This window comes from Phascolarctos cinereus, unplaced genomic scaffold (assembly GCF_003287225.1).
Source record: "Phascolarctos cinereus isolate Bilbo 61053 unplaced genomic scaffold, phaCin_HiC Scaffold_726;HRSCAF=1367, whole genome shotgun sequence".
Taxonomy (NCBI): Eukaryota; Metazoa; Chordata; class Mammalia; order Diprotodontia; family Phascolarctidae; genus Phascolarctos; species Phascolarctos cinereus.
In genome coordinates, this window is record NW_027556098.1 from 53,383,485 (window position 1) to 53,401,193 (window position 17,709).

The 17,709-nt window shown below is 37.3% G+C and overlaps 1 protein-coding gene across 3 annotated transcripts in view; it reads right to left on the minus strand.

Annotated features, from left to right (window-relative positions):
* LOC110214852 (interleukin-10 receptor subunit beta-like) overlaps positions 1 to 17,709 on the minus strand; it is a 127,053-nt gene that overhangs the window by 32,470 nt on the left and 76,874 nt on the right. The window contains exons 1-2 of one of the 3 annotated variants that reach the window (XM_020995938.2): positions 17,043 to 17,293; positions 11,484 to 11,607 (exon numbers count right to left, since the gene is read on the minus strand). In XM_020995938.2, the coding sequence (XP_020851597.1) occupies positions 11,484 to 11,607; positions 17,043 to 17,091 (173 nt within the window). In that variant the 5' untranslated portion in view covers positions 17,092 to 17,293. Of the gene's footprint in view, positions 1 to 11,483; positions 11,608 to 17,042; positions 17,296 to 17,709 lie in introns of those variants that run through there. The other 2 variants (XM_078146552.1, XM_078146553.1) reach the window with 2 other exon arrangements.

Sequence of the window (17,709 nt, forward strand, 5' to 3'; positions counted from 1 at the left end):
ATAGGCTTAGTTCACAGTAACTCAGAACTTCTGAGCTCAACAGATCCAATAGCAGGCAGCTAGGTGGCGCAATGGATAGAGCACTGGCCCTGGAGTCAGGAGGACCTGAGTTCAAATCTAGTCTCAGACCAAACACTTGACATTTACTAGCTGTGTGAGCCTGAGCAAGTCATTTAACCCCAATTGCCTAAAACCAAACCAAAACAAACAAACAAATCAAGAGATCCACCAGTCTCAGCCTCCTCAGTAGCAGGGACTACAGGCTATGCCACCATGTTCAGCTACCATTATTCTAGATAAACAATATGTGTAGCAATGTATTAATCTATAAAGGTCTAGGGATTTCTTTAGTGGGGAATGCTCAGTGTAGGAACTGTCTTCAATGGCACATATCACAATCTGTCTATACATATGTTAATAATAAATAAATGAACAACATATAACAGTGATTTCTAAACCATGTCCTAACAATGAAAACAATAACTATAGTTTTAAGTACTCAAAGTAATATAGACCATCCATATTCCTCAGGCTTTCTGAGATAGATATTCACAATTTCCAGAAGTTTGGCTGGTCACTCAAAGTGACCAGAAGATAAAAGACCCTAGCTGCCAGGGTCAGTGACATAATTTTCAAAAAGTAGGTTTTTATTAATTTTCTTCTGTTTTTTATATCATCATAGTATTCCACATATTGCTACCCATCCCTCTCTCAGAGAGCCATCCCATATAACAAATAGTAATTTTTTAGAGAGGAAAAAAAAGTCAGCACAATTGGCTAATATATTGAAAAAGTCCAGAAATGTACAATGTGTAACATCTGTGTACCTCCCACCCTTACAAAGTGGTAGGCTGTCTTCTCATATCTCTTGATCTTCATAGTTTTGTTACATTTACTTTTTTGTTTTTTTTTTGATGAGGCAGTCAGGGTTAAGTGACTTGCCCAGGTCACACAGCTAGTAAATATCATGTGTCTGAGGCTGGATTTGAACCCAGGTCCTCCTGACTCCAAGGCAGAGCTCTAGCTGTTGTGCCACCTAGCTGCCCCTTACATTTACTTTTGATTTTTTTTGGTGTATCATTGTTTTTTCCATTTACATTGTTGTAGTTACTGTGTATGTTGTTTTCTTGGTTTTGCTTACTTCATTCTGCATCAGGTCATATATGTCTTCCTATGCTTCTCTGTATACATCACACACATCGTTTCTTACAGCACAGTAGTATTCCATTACTTTCATGTACCACAATTTATTTAGCCATTCCCCAATTGATGGGCATCTACTTTGTTTCCAATTCTTAGCTATTATCTAAAGTGCTGCTATGTATATTTTGTAACATATGGGGACTTTTTTTTCCTTATTGATTGCTTCTTTGAGGTATAAGCCCAGTAATCGAGTCTCTGGTTCAAAGGATACAGACATTTTCATGATTTTATTTATATAATTCCAAATTGCTTTCCAAAATGGTTCTACCATTTTACAGCTCTACCAACAATATATTAGGGTGCCTATCTTTCCACCTCCCAATATTAACTATTGCCATTTTTGGGTCACTTTTGACAAATTGTATGTTATGAGGTGAAACTTCAGGGTTGTTTCAATTTGTATTTATCTTATTAGTTATTTGGAGCAATTTTTCATGTGGTTGTGAATACTTTGTAGCTCTTCTTTTGAGAACTGTTTGCTCATATGCTTTGATAACTTACAACAACACTGTTACTGTTCACAATGATCTCCCAGTTCTTTTCACTTCACTTTGCACCAGTTCATATAAATCTTGCCATGTTTTTTTTTCTGAAAGCTCCTCATTATTTCTTATAGCACAATAGGACTTCATCACAATCACATGTCCCAACTTGTTCAACCATTATCCAATTGATGAGCATTTCCTCAATTTCTTCAATTCTTTGCCACCACAAAAAGATCTGCTATAGTTCAAATCCAGCCTCAGACACATAACACTTACTAGCTGTGTGACCCTGGGCAAGTCACTTAACCCCATTGCCTAGCAAAAAAAAGATCTGCTATAAATATTTTTGTATCTATAGGTTCTTTTCTTTTTACTATGATATCTTTGGGGTACAGACTTAATAGTAGTATTACTGGGTCAAAGGGTATGTATACTTTTATAGCCCTTTGGGCATAGTTTGGGATTGTTCTGCAGAATGGTTGGACAAGTTTACTATTCTACCAGCAATTCATTAATGTACCTATTTTTCTCATATCCTCTAGCATATGTCATTTCTGATAGGTATGTGGTGGTGCCTCAGAGTTGTTTTAATTTGCTTCTTTCTAATCAATAGTGATTTAAAGCATTTTTTCATATGACTACAGATAGCTTTGATTTCTTTTCCTGAAAACTGCCTTTCATACTCTTTGACCATTTGTCAATTGGGAAATGGCTCTTATTTTTATAAATTTGATTTAGTTCCTTATATAATTGAGAAATGAGGCCTTTATCAGAGGAACTTGTAATTTTTTTCTTTTTGGTATTATTTTATTGCCTAGGGTACCTTTTAGCAAAATGTCATTTCCCCGATGATCTCTTTCAATCAGATCTAATTTTACTTTTGCTTTGTCTGAGATCATGGTTGCCATTCCTGCCCTCTTTACTTCGGTTGAAGCATAATAGACTCTGCTCCAGCCTTTCATTTCAGCTCTATGTCTGTCTATCCCAAATGTGTCTCTCGTACACAATATATTGTTGGATTTTGTTTTCTAAACTATTCGGCTATACACTTCTGTCCTATGAGTTAGCTTAATCCCATTCACATTCACATCTATGATCATTAACTGCATTTCCCCCCATCCATTTTTCTCCGTTTATCCTTCTCTTTCTCTTTTTTATCCTTTCCCTCCTCAAAAATCTGTCTTACTTATGACCACTGCCTCCCTTAATCTACCCTTCCCCTTATGACCTCCCTCTCCCATATCTTGTCCCCTTCCCCTCCTATCTCTGTATTGAGTAAAATAGATTTCTGTACACAACTGAGTATGTAAATATATTCTTCCCTCTTTGAACTGATTCTGATGAGAGTAAGGTTTAAGCATTTTCTATACCGGCACCACCCCCCTCCATTTTCCTCTCCACTATAGAAGCTCTTCCTTGTGTGCCTCCTTTATGTGAGAACATTTGCCTCATTCTGCCTCTCTCTTTCCCTGCTCCCAGTGCATCCCTCTTTCTCATCCTTACATTCTTTTTTTGGAGATCATCCCAACATAATCGAGTCACACCCATGCCCTCTGTCTATGCATACTTCTTCTAACTGAGCTAATAATTATTGAGTTCTTAGGAGTTACATGTTTCATCTTCACATATAGGAATGTAAATAGTTTAACTGCATTGAATCTCATTTGATGACTCTTTCATATTTACCTTTTTATCCTTCTCTTAAGTCTCACGTTTAAATACTATATTTTCTATTCACCTCTGTTTTTTTCATCAGGAATGCTCGGAAATACTCTATTTTGTTAAATATTCATTTTTTTGGCAATATTTTCTCCTTGACTTGGGAGCTCTGGAATTTGGCTATAATATTCCTGAGAGTTTTCATTTTGGGATCTCTTTCAGGAGATCCTCTAGAGCTAAGATTCCTTAAATTGCTACTTTATCTTCTATCTAAAATAGTGGGACAATTTTCCTTGATAATTTCTTGAAATATGATATCTAGATTCTGTTTTTGGATCATGGCTTTTAGGTAGTCCAAAAATTCTTAAATTCTCTCTCCTAAATCTATTTCCCAGTTCAGTTGTTTTACCAAAGAAATATTTCACTTTTTCTTCTATTTTTCATCTTTTTGATTTTGTCTTAGTGTTTCTTGAAGTCTCATGGAATCATTAACTCCCACTTGTCCAATTCTTATTTTTAAGGATTTAAATTTAAATCATTTGAAAATTATTATTTTTATTTTATTTTATTTTTTGGTTAGGCAATGGGGTTAAGTGACTTGCCCAGGGTCACACAGCTAGTAAGTGTTATTGTGTGTCTCAGGCCGGATGTGAACTCAGGTCCTCCTGAATCCAGGGCTGGTGCTCTATCCACTGCGCCACCTAGCTGCCCCTGGAAATTATTTTCTTCAGGAATTATTTCCTCTGTTTCTATTTTTTTCCTATTCTTTTTAAGGCTCTCTTTTCTTCAGTGAATTTTTGTCCCTTTTTTCCCACTTGGCCGATTCTGTTTTTTAAGGTGATATTTTCTTCAGTATTTTTAGGCCCTGTTTTACCAAACTGTTAATTCTCTTTTTATAATTTTGTTATATCATTCTCATTTCTTTCCCCAACTTTCCCCCTATCATTCTTATCTCTTTCTTTAACTCTTCCAGGAATTGTTGTTGGGCCTGAGTCTAATTAATATTTTTTCTTTGAGGCTTTGGTTTTCATATTATTATGTTTTTCTGAGTTAATATTTTGGTCTTCCCTATCATTGTAGTAGCTTTTTTGTTGTTTGTTCATTTTTCTAGTACATTTTTTGGACTTTGAATTTTATGTTAGAGTTGGGGTCTGCTTACCTGGGGGTGGGAGACACTATCACAAGCTTCAGGCTTTTTCATGCTGCTGTTTTCAGAACTAATTTGGGGAGGAGATCCTGCAAATTTTCCGTGCTTCCAAAATGACATTATCTGGGGAGAGGTGTGGTCATTGCCTTCCTAATCTGTGCTCTTGTCTTTACCCAGGAATGACCCCTTCTCCCCTTCAGCCACAAGTACTGGTGCTCTTCTTAGCTTAAGAACTGTGACCAGGTCCCCTCTTCCCTTGTTATTGATCACAAGCACTCCTCTCCATCCTGGAACTGTCACTCAGAACTGCTTATGGGCAATAGAGTTGCCAATTCATGCCAGCTATATTCAGCTCCAGCAAAGAGTCCCTTGTAGTCTCTCACTAACCAGTTGTCCAACCTGTTTACCCTCTCTAAGATAAGGACAGCTGAAACTGCTAATGCTGCTGTCCTAACCACCTCTAAGGCCCACCACTTATGCTCCTGGCATGCTCCAGGCCTGCACCTATCCTGGTATTACAGCCCTCTCTTGCTTACCTCCTGAGTTGTTTGAGGCTGAAAAAATGTCTCCTTCTAACCTTTTGTTGGCTCTGCTGCTCCAAAATTTGATTTGAGGTATTATTTTAAAGATGTTAAAGGGGAATGTTTGGAGAGTTCAGCTGGGTCCCAGACTGTGTGCCACCATCTTGGCTCTGCCCCTTAAGTTATTCTTTATTTCTTTAAAGAACACTTTGTAACTGAATCTATCCAAGTCTCTTGTGTAATTTCTGAGGTTAGTCACCAGATACCTTATACATTTGTAGTTATTTGGAATGGGATTTCTTTTTCTATTACTGATTCTTGTGTTTTATTGTTATTATTATAGAGAAATGCTTCTGATTTTTGAGGATTTATTTTATAGCTTGCAACTTTGCTGGAGCTCTTACTTGTCTCATTGGTATCTTTGCTGATTCTCTGCGGTCTTCTAAGTAAACCATCATATCATCAACAAATAGGAATACTGTTACCTCCTCTTTGCTTATCTTTATTCCCTTAATTCCTTTCCAGAACCATATCAAATAATAGAAGAGACAGTGGGCATCCCTGCTTCACTCCCATATTTACTGGATAAGGTTCTAGTGTATTCACATTGAATGTGATACTTTCTTTTGCTTTTAGATAGATATGATTTATGAGACTAATAAAAAGTTCCTTTATTCCTATACTTTGTAGAATTTTCAGGCCTTTTCCTGAATCTATTTAGATAATGATGTGGTTTTGGACGCTTTGGCATTTAATTTGATTAATTATGTTAATTGTTTTCCTAATACCAAACCATCCCAATAATCCTAGCCTAAATCCCATTTGATCATAATAAATGATTTTTTGGATAAATCACTACAGTTTGTTTGATAGGATTTTGTTTAAAAATTTTGAATCAATGTTCATTAATGATATGGGCCCATAGTTTTCTTTCTGTGTTTTTACCTTTCACTGGTCCAGGAATTAGAACTATATTTGTCTCATAAGAGGATTCTGATATGGTGCTTTCTCAATTTTTGAGAATAATTTGTGAAGTATGCTACTAATTGTTCTTTAAAAGTTTGATAGAATTCTCCTCTAAATCCATCAGGATCAGAATTTTTTTTTCTTTGTTAGCTCCCTTACAGCTAGATCTATTTCCTTTTCTGAGAATGGATTATTTAAGATCCCCCTTCACTCCTTCATTTCACCCCTTTCCCCATCCAAATGCTACCATGCCTTAAAGCCCACCTCAAACTCCATCTCCTCCAAAAACACTCTTTTATTGCTCCCACCCAAAGTGATCTCTCCTAAGGCACACACTACAAATACCACTCATTTGCTGCTTACCGTGCATTGCCTTGCACTGCTTTTTTTTTTTTAAAGTGCATTAATCATGTTTCCTCCACAAAGTTATAAAGCCCTTAACAGGAACTGTTTCCTACACCTGTGGGAATATTCCCTATAGTCATGCAAGTCTAGTGCACTGCTATCAACAAGGCTATAAACTCAATAAAAATTCAGATGTCATGGCCATTGCCACAATAGCTACATCGTGTTAGCCTCTTCCTTGCTGCTACCTCTCCATCTGGAGTTATGGCCACTGCCAGCACAGAAGAGGGAGGAGAGGAGAAAGGCACCCTCTTTGGGTAGATGGAGGTAGGAAAGAGGAGTGGATTAGAAGCAGTGTGTTTCAAGTATCTCAAGTTTGAACTCAGAACACATTTTTTCCGATAAAATAATATTATGAATGTTAGATTCAGCTATTTACTACTTTTAGCATGTGCTTCCATTATTTATGTTCCACTGGCAAAGCCTTTTAAAATCTAGGGTCACCTCCATGCCCTCATGGGGCATTAGAGGAGGAACTTGTTGGATACTCAGTTACATAAATAGGATTTGGGGGGGGTAGCCTAGAAACCTAACTGCCATTTATAGTTATCTTAAAGGGAAACTGTTTTACTAGTTCCAAATCAAATTTTGGAAAGCTGTGTATTTCTAAGCTCAAGTTGATTCAACAAATATTTATTAAATGCCTGCTATGTGTAAGGCATTGTGCAAGGTTCTGGAAACAAAGACAAAAAATTGAAATAGGTTTTGTCCTTGAGCATTTTAAAGTATTCTATGGTAGTATGATAGATAAATAGCAAACTATTATTTTGGTTAAGAAGTGGTAGATTACAGTACTCATTTTCTTAGTGAAATAGTTATCTGGCACAACAAAAAAACCTTTCATTATACGACATTTAATCTCCTTTCTCTATACCTTTTTAAAAATTAATTTATTTTAAATTATCAACAATCACTTCCATAAGTTTTTGAGTTTTAAATTTTCCTCCTCCTCCCTCCCCACCTCTCTCTCTAAGATGTTGAACAATCTGGTATTCTCTATGCCTTTTTATAGACTGTTTCCCATGCTTAAGATACATTCCCTCCTCACTTCTGCCTCTATTCCTCAAAGCTCAGCTAAATGCCACCTCCTACATTTGGTCTGTTCTGATTCTTCCTCCCCCATATAGTTTTATATTTATTTTGTATATTCTTGTATGTGTATATGCTGTGTCCCTGGGTAGAGCATACACTCCTTGAGGTCAGGAACTGCTTCAGTTTTGTCTTTGTATCCCCAGCACCTAGTAGAGTGCCTGGCGCCTGTAGGTGCTTCATAAATGCCTATTGATTGGAGGATTGAAAGTAATGTAAGTAGAGTATTACAAGCTCTGGTATGTCTCATAACCATCTGGAAAGGCTTTGAGTACCAGGCCGATAACATATTAAATTAAGCAGATGAGGATCAACAGCTTAACTGAACTCAGAAACACATCGCCACCAGAAGGCCTACGAGTCCCAGCAACTCAGAAAGACTAAGTATAACTTGAAGGTAAAACATATATCAGAAGAGGGAATGCTCACGCCAATGAAATTATGGATTCTTGAAATATTGAAGCATAGGAGATAACTGCTGATATTTTTATTGTGCTTTAAGGTTCACGAAGGATTTTACGTTACCTCATTTGATCCTTTCAACAACCCTACAAGGCTGGATCTACAAGTATTATTACCTTCACTTTATAGATTAAGACACAGAATCACAGAGGTTAACTGACTTGCTTGGACTCACACAATCAATAAGTTTCTGAGGCAAGATTCCAGCTCAAGTATTCCTGACTCTGAGTTCAATGTTTCATTTTGTTTTTTTTTTCTCATCAAATTGTTCCACCTGTCCCAGACTTTGGACTTTGAGTTGTTTATGCCTGGCATAAAGCCACGGTCATAGACCAGCCTTTCATTTTGTAAAGATACCTTGCTAAAGGAGGAAAGGAATCAGACTTCCTTCTAAGCTATAGCTCATGTGACCATTGATGGGTGATAGAAATGATACCAAACCGAGGCACAGAATTCAGACTAGCTTCACAAGCAACTGTTCTCTGATGACATGCCCCACCTTAGCAAGCTTCTGCTATTTTTTTTTCTCCTGAATTGCAGAATTCAAATGCCTTTTTTAGAAACAATTTGTGTTCATTTATAAATGTGCAGTGAGTCTAGACTTGGCAGTAGGGAGGGATTTATGGGAAGTATCTTTGAAATAAATCATAGTTTGACATGTTTAACAGCACTTGGTATAGAAACCCCATATATAAATATCATTTTAGAAAACTACTTTTGTATTTTCATGATATAGCGAAGTGTAAGTAAAAAATTTGAAGTCTACTTGGTTAAAAAAAAATTCACAATCCACACTAAAAAGCAAAATAAAATCTCTGCATGGAAACTAGACTAGTCATGATTTCATTGGTATAGAGAAGTTACAATGAAAAATGCCCTTTTCCAGTGCAGACTAGCCTCTGCTCCACAGTTTATAATCTGAATGGTTAAGTGACTCACCCAAAGTCATAAATTGAGTATATGTTAGAGATGGAACTTGAATCCATCTTTTGACTGAGGCCAGTTCCCTATCTACTTACTACTATTAACTCTCAATTGCTTTGCAAGCACTCCATAAATCCTAACTGACTCGTTCTTGAACAATCTTAAGAGTTAAATTTTGGGTAGAGGGTTTAAAGTCAAACAACTGACCTCTAAAAGTGCTATTCTAAGAGAAAAGCTGAAATTGATATAGGGTTTTTTTCCTCCTGCTACAAAACAGCTATGTCTCATAAAGATGCTATGCTTTATTTTATTTTATTTTTCCAGTGAATTGTGGCTGGTTTCACACATACACAATAATAATGATTGTCGAAGCAAACACTTTTGAGGAGGGACAGAGTCAACGGAGAGAATAGAATAACTAGAGAGTGGGATAAGATGAAGGGAAATATAGTTAATTTTTCACAACATGGCTATTATGGAAGTATTTTGTATGACTACACATGTATAACCTATATCAAGTTGCTTGCCTTCTCAATAAGAGTGGGTGGGGAGGGAGGGAGAGAATTTGGAACCCAAAGTTTTAAAAACAATGTTAAAAATTGTTTTTACATGCAACTGGGAAATAAGATATATAGACAATGGAGTACAGAAATCTATCTTGCCCTACAGGAAAATGGAAGAGGAAGGGGATAAGAGAAGGGGAATGTGATAGAAAGAAGGGCAGATTTGGGGAAGGAGTATTAAGAATGCATGCCATCTTGGGGTGGAGGGAGGTGAGAGATGGGGAGAAAATTTGGAACTCAAAATCTTTCAGAAGTGAATGTCAAAAACTGAAAATAAATTAATGATTGAGAAAAAAAATGATTGTCTTTTGAATATTTGAAGGGAGTAAATCTCCATATAGAAGAGGCTCTATGATACATTCACATAGTAGAACCTACTAACATTACTATTTACTACTACTACTACTACTACTACTACTACTATTACTCTTTCTTTAATGATACAAAAATGTCACTTCGATATGATAAGTGTAAAATTCTTAGTGTACACCAAGGAAATGCAAAGGACTTTGCATTATCTCATTTGATTCTTACAACAACCCTAATAAGGTAAATACTACTTAAGTATTACTAGCCTCATTTTACAGATTAAGAAACAGGGACTTTAATTTATTTAATTGACCCCAGAATTAACTCCAGTTAACTGACTCCAGAGACTGGAAAAGCCTACATATAACCTCCAGGTAAGACACTCTGAACACAAAGACATCAAGGAGAAGACCATGGCTGAATATGTTGAGACTTACAGGCATCCTGAAATCAAAGGTGAAAATGGTTCATTATTATCAATGAGTGTACTTTATTATCAAAGTACATTATTATCCCAGTTGTCCTGTCTGCTACGGGAGTTGTCCTGAGAATACTTTCAATGAGTTTACAGAAAATGAGTTTATAAATCCTAATCTTTCTATTCAGTTATAAAAAGCAGCTATGGAGGCAAACAGGGCTAACTGACTTGCCCAGGGTCATGCAACTAGTAAGTATCCAAGGCCAGATTGGAGCTCAGGTTCTCCTGACCCCAGGGCTGGTGCTTTATCTGTTGTACCAGCTAGCTACCCCAAAAAGCAGTTATTTTAAACACTTTTGCAAAAGTCTATAGAACATCAAATGTAAAATATTGTAAGAACAGCAACTTGTCCCAGGACCATTTCCTATGAACCCCAACAAAAAAGATAAGAAGAAAGAGATGGTGATGTAATAGTGGCTAACGAGCTGGCCTTGAAGCCAGGAAGCCCTAGTTTCAACTCTTGCCTCTAATGTATGTATACTGTCTGTGTAACTGTGGGCAGGTCACTTAACCACTCCATGCACTAGCCAAGGGATAGGCAAACTATGATCGGTAGGGCCAAATCCAGCCTGAGAGTCAGATTTTACACAGCACTTAGCTAAAAATGGTTTTTACATTTTTAAATGCAATAAAGTCATTTTAAAATATAAAAACCATTCCTAGTTCCTGCTGTACTGGAGGAGGCAACAAGCCAGATTTGGTCAGCTGGCAGGCCAACCCCTGCCCTAGGGCAGCTCATTAAGACTCTAAATTGCAGAGAAGGTGCCAACCTGTGTCGGTAAGAGTTTCTTCCCTTGAGAGTTCCTTATACCATTGAAATGACAGGTCTAGTTCCTAACCCTGATAATATTAATAATAAAAAAGGAATTCAACAGAAAAAACATCAAAAATACTTCCTAATAAACATTTTTTGAAAAGAACCAATGACATCACAAGTGTGATGTCTTGACTTGCAAGTGAATTGTTTTTTATTTTGGGAAGGGAGAGGCAATTTGGGTTAAGTGACTTGCTTAGGGTCACACAGCTAGTAAGTGTCAAGTATCCGAGGCTGGATTTGAACTCCGGTTCAGGGCCAGTGCTCTATCCACTGCACTACCTAGCTGCCCAAAGTGAACTGGATTTAAGTGAGGCAGAGCTGTGCAAAGTCATCAGCCTCAAGGTTTTCCATTTATGTTTAGCCAGTTGTATGATCATACTGTAAATTCCAAAGCCTAACTGGTGACAGGTGACATCTTACAAAAACCCAATAATACATTAGTTCATTAAACCTACCTTTTATACTGGGCCGTGTAGGTCACATTTCCCTTATAAAAATCAGGTGGCTCCCAGTGCAGAATGTTCTTCAAATTAACTGAATTCATTCTTACATTTTTGGGCTCTGGAAGTATTCCTAGCACTGTAAAAATGAAAGGGGAAGGAGGAGATTGAACTTTCATGAAACAGGGTGTCAAAAGGAAAAAAATAGCTTAGCCCCATGCCCTGCCATTGTAGGTACTTAATGAATGTTTATTGCCTAAAAAAAATACATAGATTCTATAGCCATCACTTTTTCTCCATCTTTCCAAAATGTTGTATTTAAAAAATGCAAATACTAAAATAAATATGTACATATGTATGTATATATACATAAGTATGTATGTGCATGGATATATATCTTCTAAGCTATGTCCTCATTCATCAGACCAAGTTAATACTTTTTAGGAAGTACAACTATACTTTGGTAGTAGCAAAGAATGGAGGAAAACAACAAGCAGATGCCTACTGATTTGAGAAGTTGTGGTGCATGAATGTATTGGACTATTACTATTACTGAACAGGAAGAAATGGTGAATATGACAAATACAAAGACCTATGGGAAAACTGATGCAAAGTGAAGTAAACAGAACAATGAAAAGAACATGCGTAATGACTGCAATAATTAGCTGGAAAGAACAAGAAAATGATCAAAATTGAATGCTACAGAATTATAATGCTCAAACTGGACCCAAAGAAGAGAATGGGAATGTATCTCTTTCCTTTTTTTTTTTTTTGCAGAGGTGGGATACTATGGGTCTGAAACACTACATATATCAGATTTATTGGTGTGTTGACTAGTTTTGCTGCACTAGTTTTTTCCCCTTTTTAAAAAAATATTTTCTTTCAGTGATTACTTTTTGTGAAAAGGATGGAGAAACTTACTAGAAAATATGTAGGTGATGTAAAAACAAAAGCTGTCAACTTTTAAAAAACAAATAAATTTTACCTGTTTTGGCAAGAGGCTGGTATTTTTGCATGTTCTATTTATCTTGGCTGTCATGGATATCCTAACTCTGTTGGTTCAAATTTTTTATAATTTTCAAATTGCCATTCAGTCACACTGCTAAATTTTTTTTTTCCAAACCAGGAAATGGATCCAGGCATGTGATAGGGGCAGCATCTACTACTTATCAGGTTGAGAAACATGGCAATAGGCCCCATTTTTCAGCTAGAATTTCATAATGCATGGTCAGAGAAGACTTGGAAGTCCTTGCTACTTTGGCTAGTTTTTTCCTAAAAAGGCAATTCTTGATTCAGAAAACTAAGGCTTTAATCATTTACATAGCTTCCCAGTTGCTTAAAGTGTTAAAGGCCATACTAGTTGGCATTCCTCAAGCTTGATGGACTTCCAGTTGCCTGAGGAGTCACTTATCTGCTGTCTCTCTCAGTTTCACCAACTGTAAAACTAGCTCTCAGTGTTATTGTGAAGATCAAATGAAATAAGATCAGTAAAGTGCTTAGGACAGTGCTTCGTACATGTGGTTAATAAAGGCTCTTTCCTTTCTTCCTTCTGATGTGCCATCATGGCAAATATGGAGGCAAGAGAAGCTGTGCCCAATGGAACAAATGCTCTATCTTTTTTGAATATCCTTTCCATACTATTGTTGTGTAAGCTGCCCTCTGTTAAATGTTGTGTGGTCTACCAGTATCCTATTCTGTTCCAATCCTGAGCCTGAACCACAGGACCAGTCTTTGTCTGGTCTGGAACAAGGTATTTCGGCCTATGTAGGCTAATTAGCTTATTGTCACATCAATTAGAATGGGATTGGGTCAAGAAAGAAGACAAATTGTGGGAAAGAGCATTTTAATTAAAAATTAACTTAAAATTGTCCATTAAAAAAGCCGGACTTTTAGCAGTTAGCAATAAGCATTTACTAAATAGCTCCTATGTGCAAGACACTGTGCTAAGTGCTAGGGATAGAAAGAGGGGCAATCAGGTTAGTGATGCTCAGTGTTATTGCAGATTGTACTGCATTACTGTCATGACAATGGAGATACTACCACTTACAGAAAAAAGCAACTCCCTGAGAAGTCATATAAATGCAGGGCTGGTGGTGAACTGAAGCCCAAACAATGGTCAGTGTTTGATAGTAGATCTCTCTTTTTTCATCTCATAATCTTTTTAACTACAACTACAAGTTAACTGTGTCTTCAGGTGGAGAACCAGAGCCCCCAGGTGGGGAAATGGAAATCTTAAATGAAGCAGAGTAGGAGGGAATCCTGAACCTGTTACCTGATGCTCCTTTGTTTCATGGATTGTCATAGTCAAAAATTCATCACTGAGTGGCCAGCCTACTGATGACGCTGAGCCTCTCTAGACTTAGCCAGCCTAGTTTTCTGAAACCAGACGTGGTATCAGTATCAACAGCATCCTACTCAAAGCCTTTTTGTTATGATAGAAATGAGCAGAGCTTGTATTCTCTTGGCACAGCTTTTAAGAACTCATGGTACAGAAGAACTGGAACCATTTTTATAGAAGGCAGCTTGATGTAGTGAAATGAGTGTTGAATTTGGAGTCTGGAGAAACTTGGGTTCAAATTCAGCCTCTGATGCTTTCTAGCTGTGTGACAGTGGGCAAGTCATTTAACTTCTTTGGCCCTCAGTTTCCTTATCTGTAAAATGGAAAATAATACCTATCATATAAGGTAGTGACTTGCCTCACAGGGGAAAGACTGCCTGCCTTGGAATCAGTAAGACCTAGCAAGTTTTGTCTCTGACATATAATGGACATGTGACTACAAGTAAGTTATTTAACCCCTCAGTGTCCCTAGGCAATTCCATTAAGATTATAAATTACCACTTGCCAACGTGCATTGATGAAAGGAATTACTGCATCTTCAGGCCCCTACACTGATGAAATCATGACTGGATTAAAAAAAAAGTCCCTAAAAGTCTCTACCCCCAGGATTGTTGAATATATATAAAAAATGCTTTACAAACCCTTAAAGTGTTATGCAGATGGATATGCTCATATGTATATGCAATTGTGAAGAGCTGCAGGAGATTATATTAAAATATATTTTGTATTGGTTTTCATCAAATTTCAATCATTTAATAATTTTTTTTGTGTGTGTGTAATTAAAAACAATGGCACATGAACTATCCAGAAAAGCTATGAAATATCTTTCTGGAAATCTTTTATAACATGCCACATATACACCAGGCACATAATAAATGTTTATGGACTAAACTGATAGAAACATCCCAGAAATCGGAAGCTGTGTAAATGATGTCATGCTGGGAACCCTAAATAGTATTGATTTGTGAGGAGACTTCTGATTGTAGAATCAGAAAGGACCTTAGAGGTCACCTAATCAAACCCCTTCATTTTACAAGTAAGGAAACTATGCTTGACAGTTGAAGTGATATTCCTGTGGTAACTGGTATTAAGTAGTCAATTAGTATGCTAAATGTACTGTTTCTTCACATGAGCCCTTAAATTCTCCTATAACAACTAGTACATTAATCAGTAAAAAATATGTTAAATGGGTGCTGGGCCTAAAGATAAAAACGTATATATATATATATATATATATATATATATATATATATATATGTTTATATATTTTATAGCATATAAATATTATATTATACAAATTTATATTTATTTATGTTACTATATCATATTTATATCATATATTTATAAGATATATATATACAAAAATAAATCCCAAGGAATAGATACCATATGTATATGCATCTATAGACATATATAAATATACTTATATATACATAATATATTTATATATTATATCATGTTAATGTAACATGTATTTATATATTTCACATATCATATATGTATACAGACACATATGCTACATATATAGACACATACATAATACATTATACATACATGCATGCATATAAGTGTCTGCTCCCTGGGATTTATTTTTGTCCTGGAAGACTCCAGAGATGAGACAGAGCTAGTCATGCAGGTGATAGAGAGAAGAACCTGGTGGCGATGTAAGTCAAGAATGGGATGAGCAGCTATTCACTACCATCATCACAATCCAATCCCCCAATCAGAGTATAGGTTTGGTTCTTGGACAGCCTTGAATGTTTGTTTCTCAAAAGGAGGGAATTGTTGAAGAAAAAGCAACATATTATAGTGGAAAGAGTTGTGGATTTACAGCCAGGGGCTTGAGCTTGAGTCCTGGTTCTACTCAAAGTAAATGGCTTACTAGTTGGTGTGTGCTTTTGTTATGTATCATGGATCTGTAATGGCCCAAGTATTAGCAACCAGAAAGAGCATACTGTAGCATATCATCTATGGGCTCTTTTTAAAAGATAATATAAAATTTAAAATTCTAAGTTTCCCAAATTAATTTTTTCATCACTCAAGAACATTCTAATTTACATGTATATGATCTAATAAGTTCTTAAGTGGCCCAAATAATCTTCAATCTTTGTCAGTTTCCTGATTTAGAGACATATAATTTCTAGTATAGCAGATACTACATCAAAATGATGATTTGAAAATAATTGACTTAACAAGAAAAGGAAAAAGAATCCAGAAAAAGCTGTGCTGATTCAAATCAGAAGTGGTTCCTAGAATTGAGAAATTGTGCAGATGTACAGGAAATCTCACTGAATTTGGTTCTATGTCAGCCCAAGGAATGAGTGAGGCTCACTTTTGATGTAGTATCCAACTTCATTTCCCCTCACTTTCCAAAATATGCTAGTTAAACCAATTTTATGTACTTTCTGTTAAATAGCTCTTGTTTTTGTTTCCCTAACCAGATTTAAATTCCAAATAAATTTTTTCTACAGTAACTCCATATCATTTAGTAGAGTTGACAGCTGTGAAGTATTAATTAAAAGTTGTCGAATGAACTATTTACATTGGAGGTTTGCAATGGTATTGTGAAATATACTTCCAGGGAACCAGACTATAAGACATTTATGAAATATTTCACTTGTGTGAGGAGATTTCAAATTGAAGCCCAACATACTAGGGTAAGATTCTAGATTTACATTCGTGGCATCATAATATAGCATTAGGAAGAGACAGAGTAGATAAGAAAGTGGAAAAAAATAGAAGTGACCCAGGGAAATACTGGCAGGGCCGGAAGATCAGGCAGCTCTGCCACTTAAGGAAGGGATAAGGGCGTCAGTATAATCTTCTTGTATCATCAGGAAGTGGCACAACCCCTAGGCTGGGTGATAATAGCTAATGTGTTAGGAAGAATCTCTCTCTCTGTTTCTCTGTCTCCTCCTCCTCTTCTTCCTTCTCCTCGTGTGCATGTGGGTGTAGTGTGTGTACGCGTGAGGGTGGTGTGTTTATGTATCTGGTGGAGGTGTGTGTATGCGTGTGTGAGACCCCACTCACAGCCATGGGAGTCCGAGTAAATTTTTTGGTGCGGAGAAGACAGAAGTAGAAAAGTGTCAAAAATGGGCGGGGGTGGTTGTCAGGTTTTCTCCGAGTGTGTGGAAGCGTGGGGGAGAGGAGAAGGGAGACTTCAGAAGATTTCACTTCAGATCCCAGTCCCTGGAAGTCTCCCAGGCCACAATCCCTCTTCCAGCTCTTCAACTCACCTGTGATTAAGAGGCAGCTGTACAGCCAGGGCTGGAAACTCCTATCCATGTTCGGGAGCTGCGATCTTGCCTCGGGAGCTAGCCTCTTGTCCCCTTCGTCTACATAACTGTTTCTTTGGGGACGCTTTTTTGGGTGGAGAAAGGAGAACCAAAACCCCTCGAGAAGGAGGGGAAGGGGATGCCCGGTGGTGCCTTTTACCTGGCTCGGTAACCTAGCCTTTGCAGAGACAGCCCCTGGCCCCGCCTCCTCCTTCTCTCCACCCCTCTGGCCTCGAGCTTGAACGTCACTGGTCCATCCCAGCACTATGGGGTAAATTACAGGAAACTAGCCCGCAGGGTTGGGCGGGGAAAGGCCCTGGGGTCTGCGCTTCCCACTCGACTTGTGATTGCCCAATTCTGGCTGCAGAGTAGGGAAGTCTGAGGCTTTGTCTCATTTTAGCCCACTAGGCCTTTTCCTGTCACCATCTAGGGCCCACGGCCAACCCAAATGGCCCCTTCATTCCTTCTAATTGCGCTCAGGGGAATGGAAGTCACCATGCTCTGAGAAAATTTTCATTCAATTTAAACGTACAGGTACATTTAGTGTCACCACGTTGGGGGCATTGTTCTCGGTGCTGGAGATGTAAAAAAACAAAAGAAGGTCTCACCCTCAAGGAGGTTACTCTTT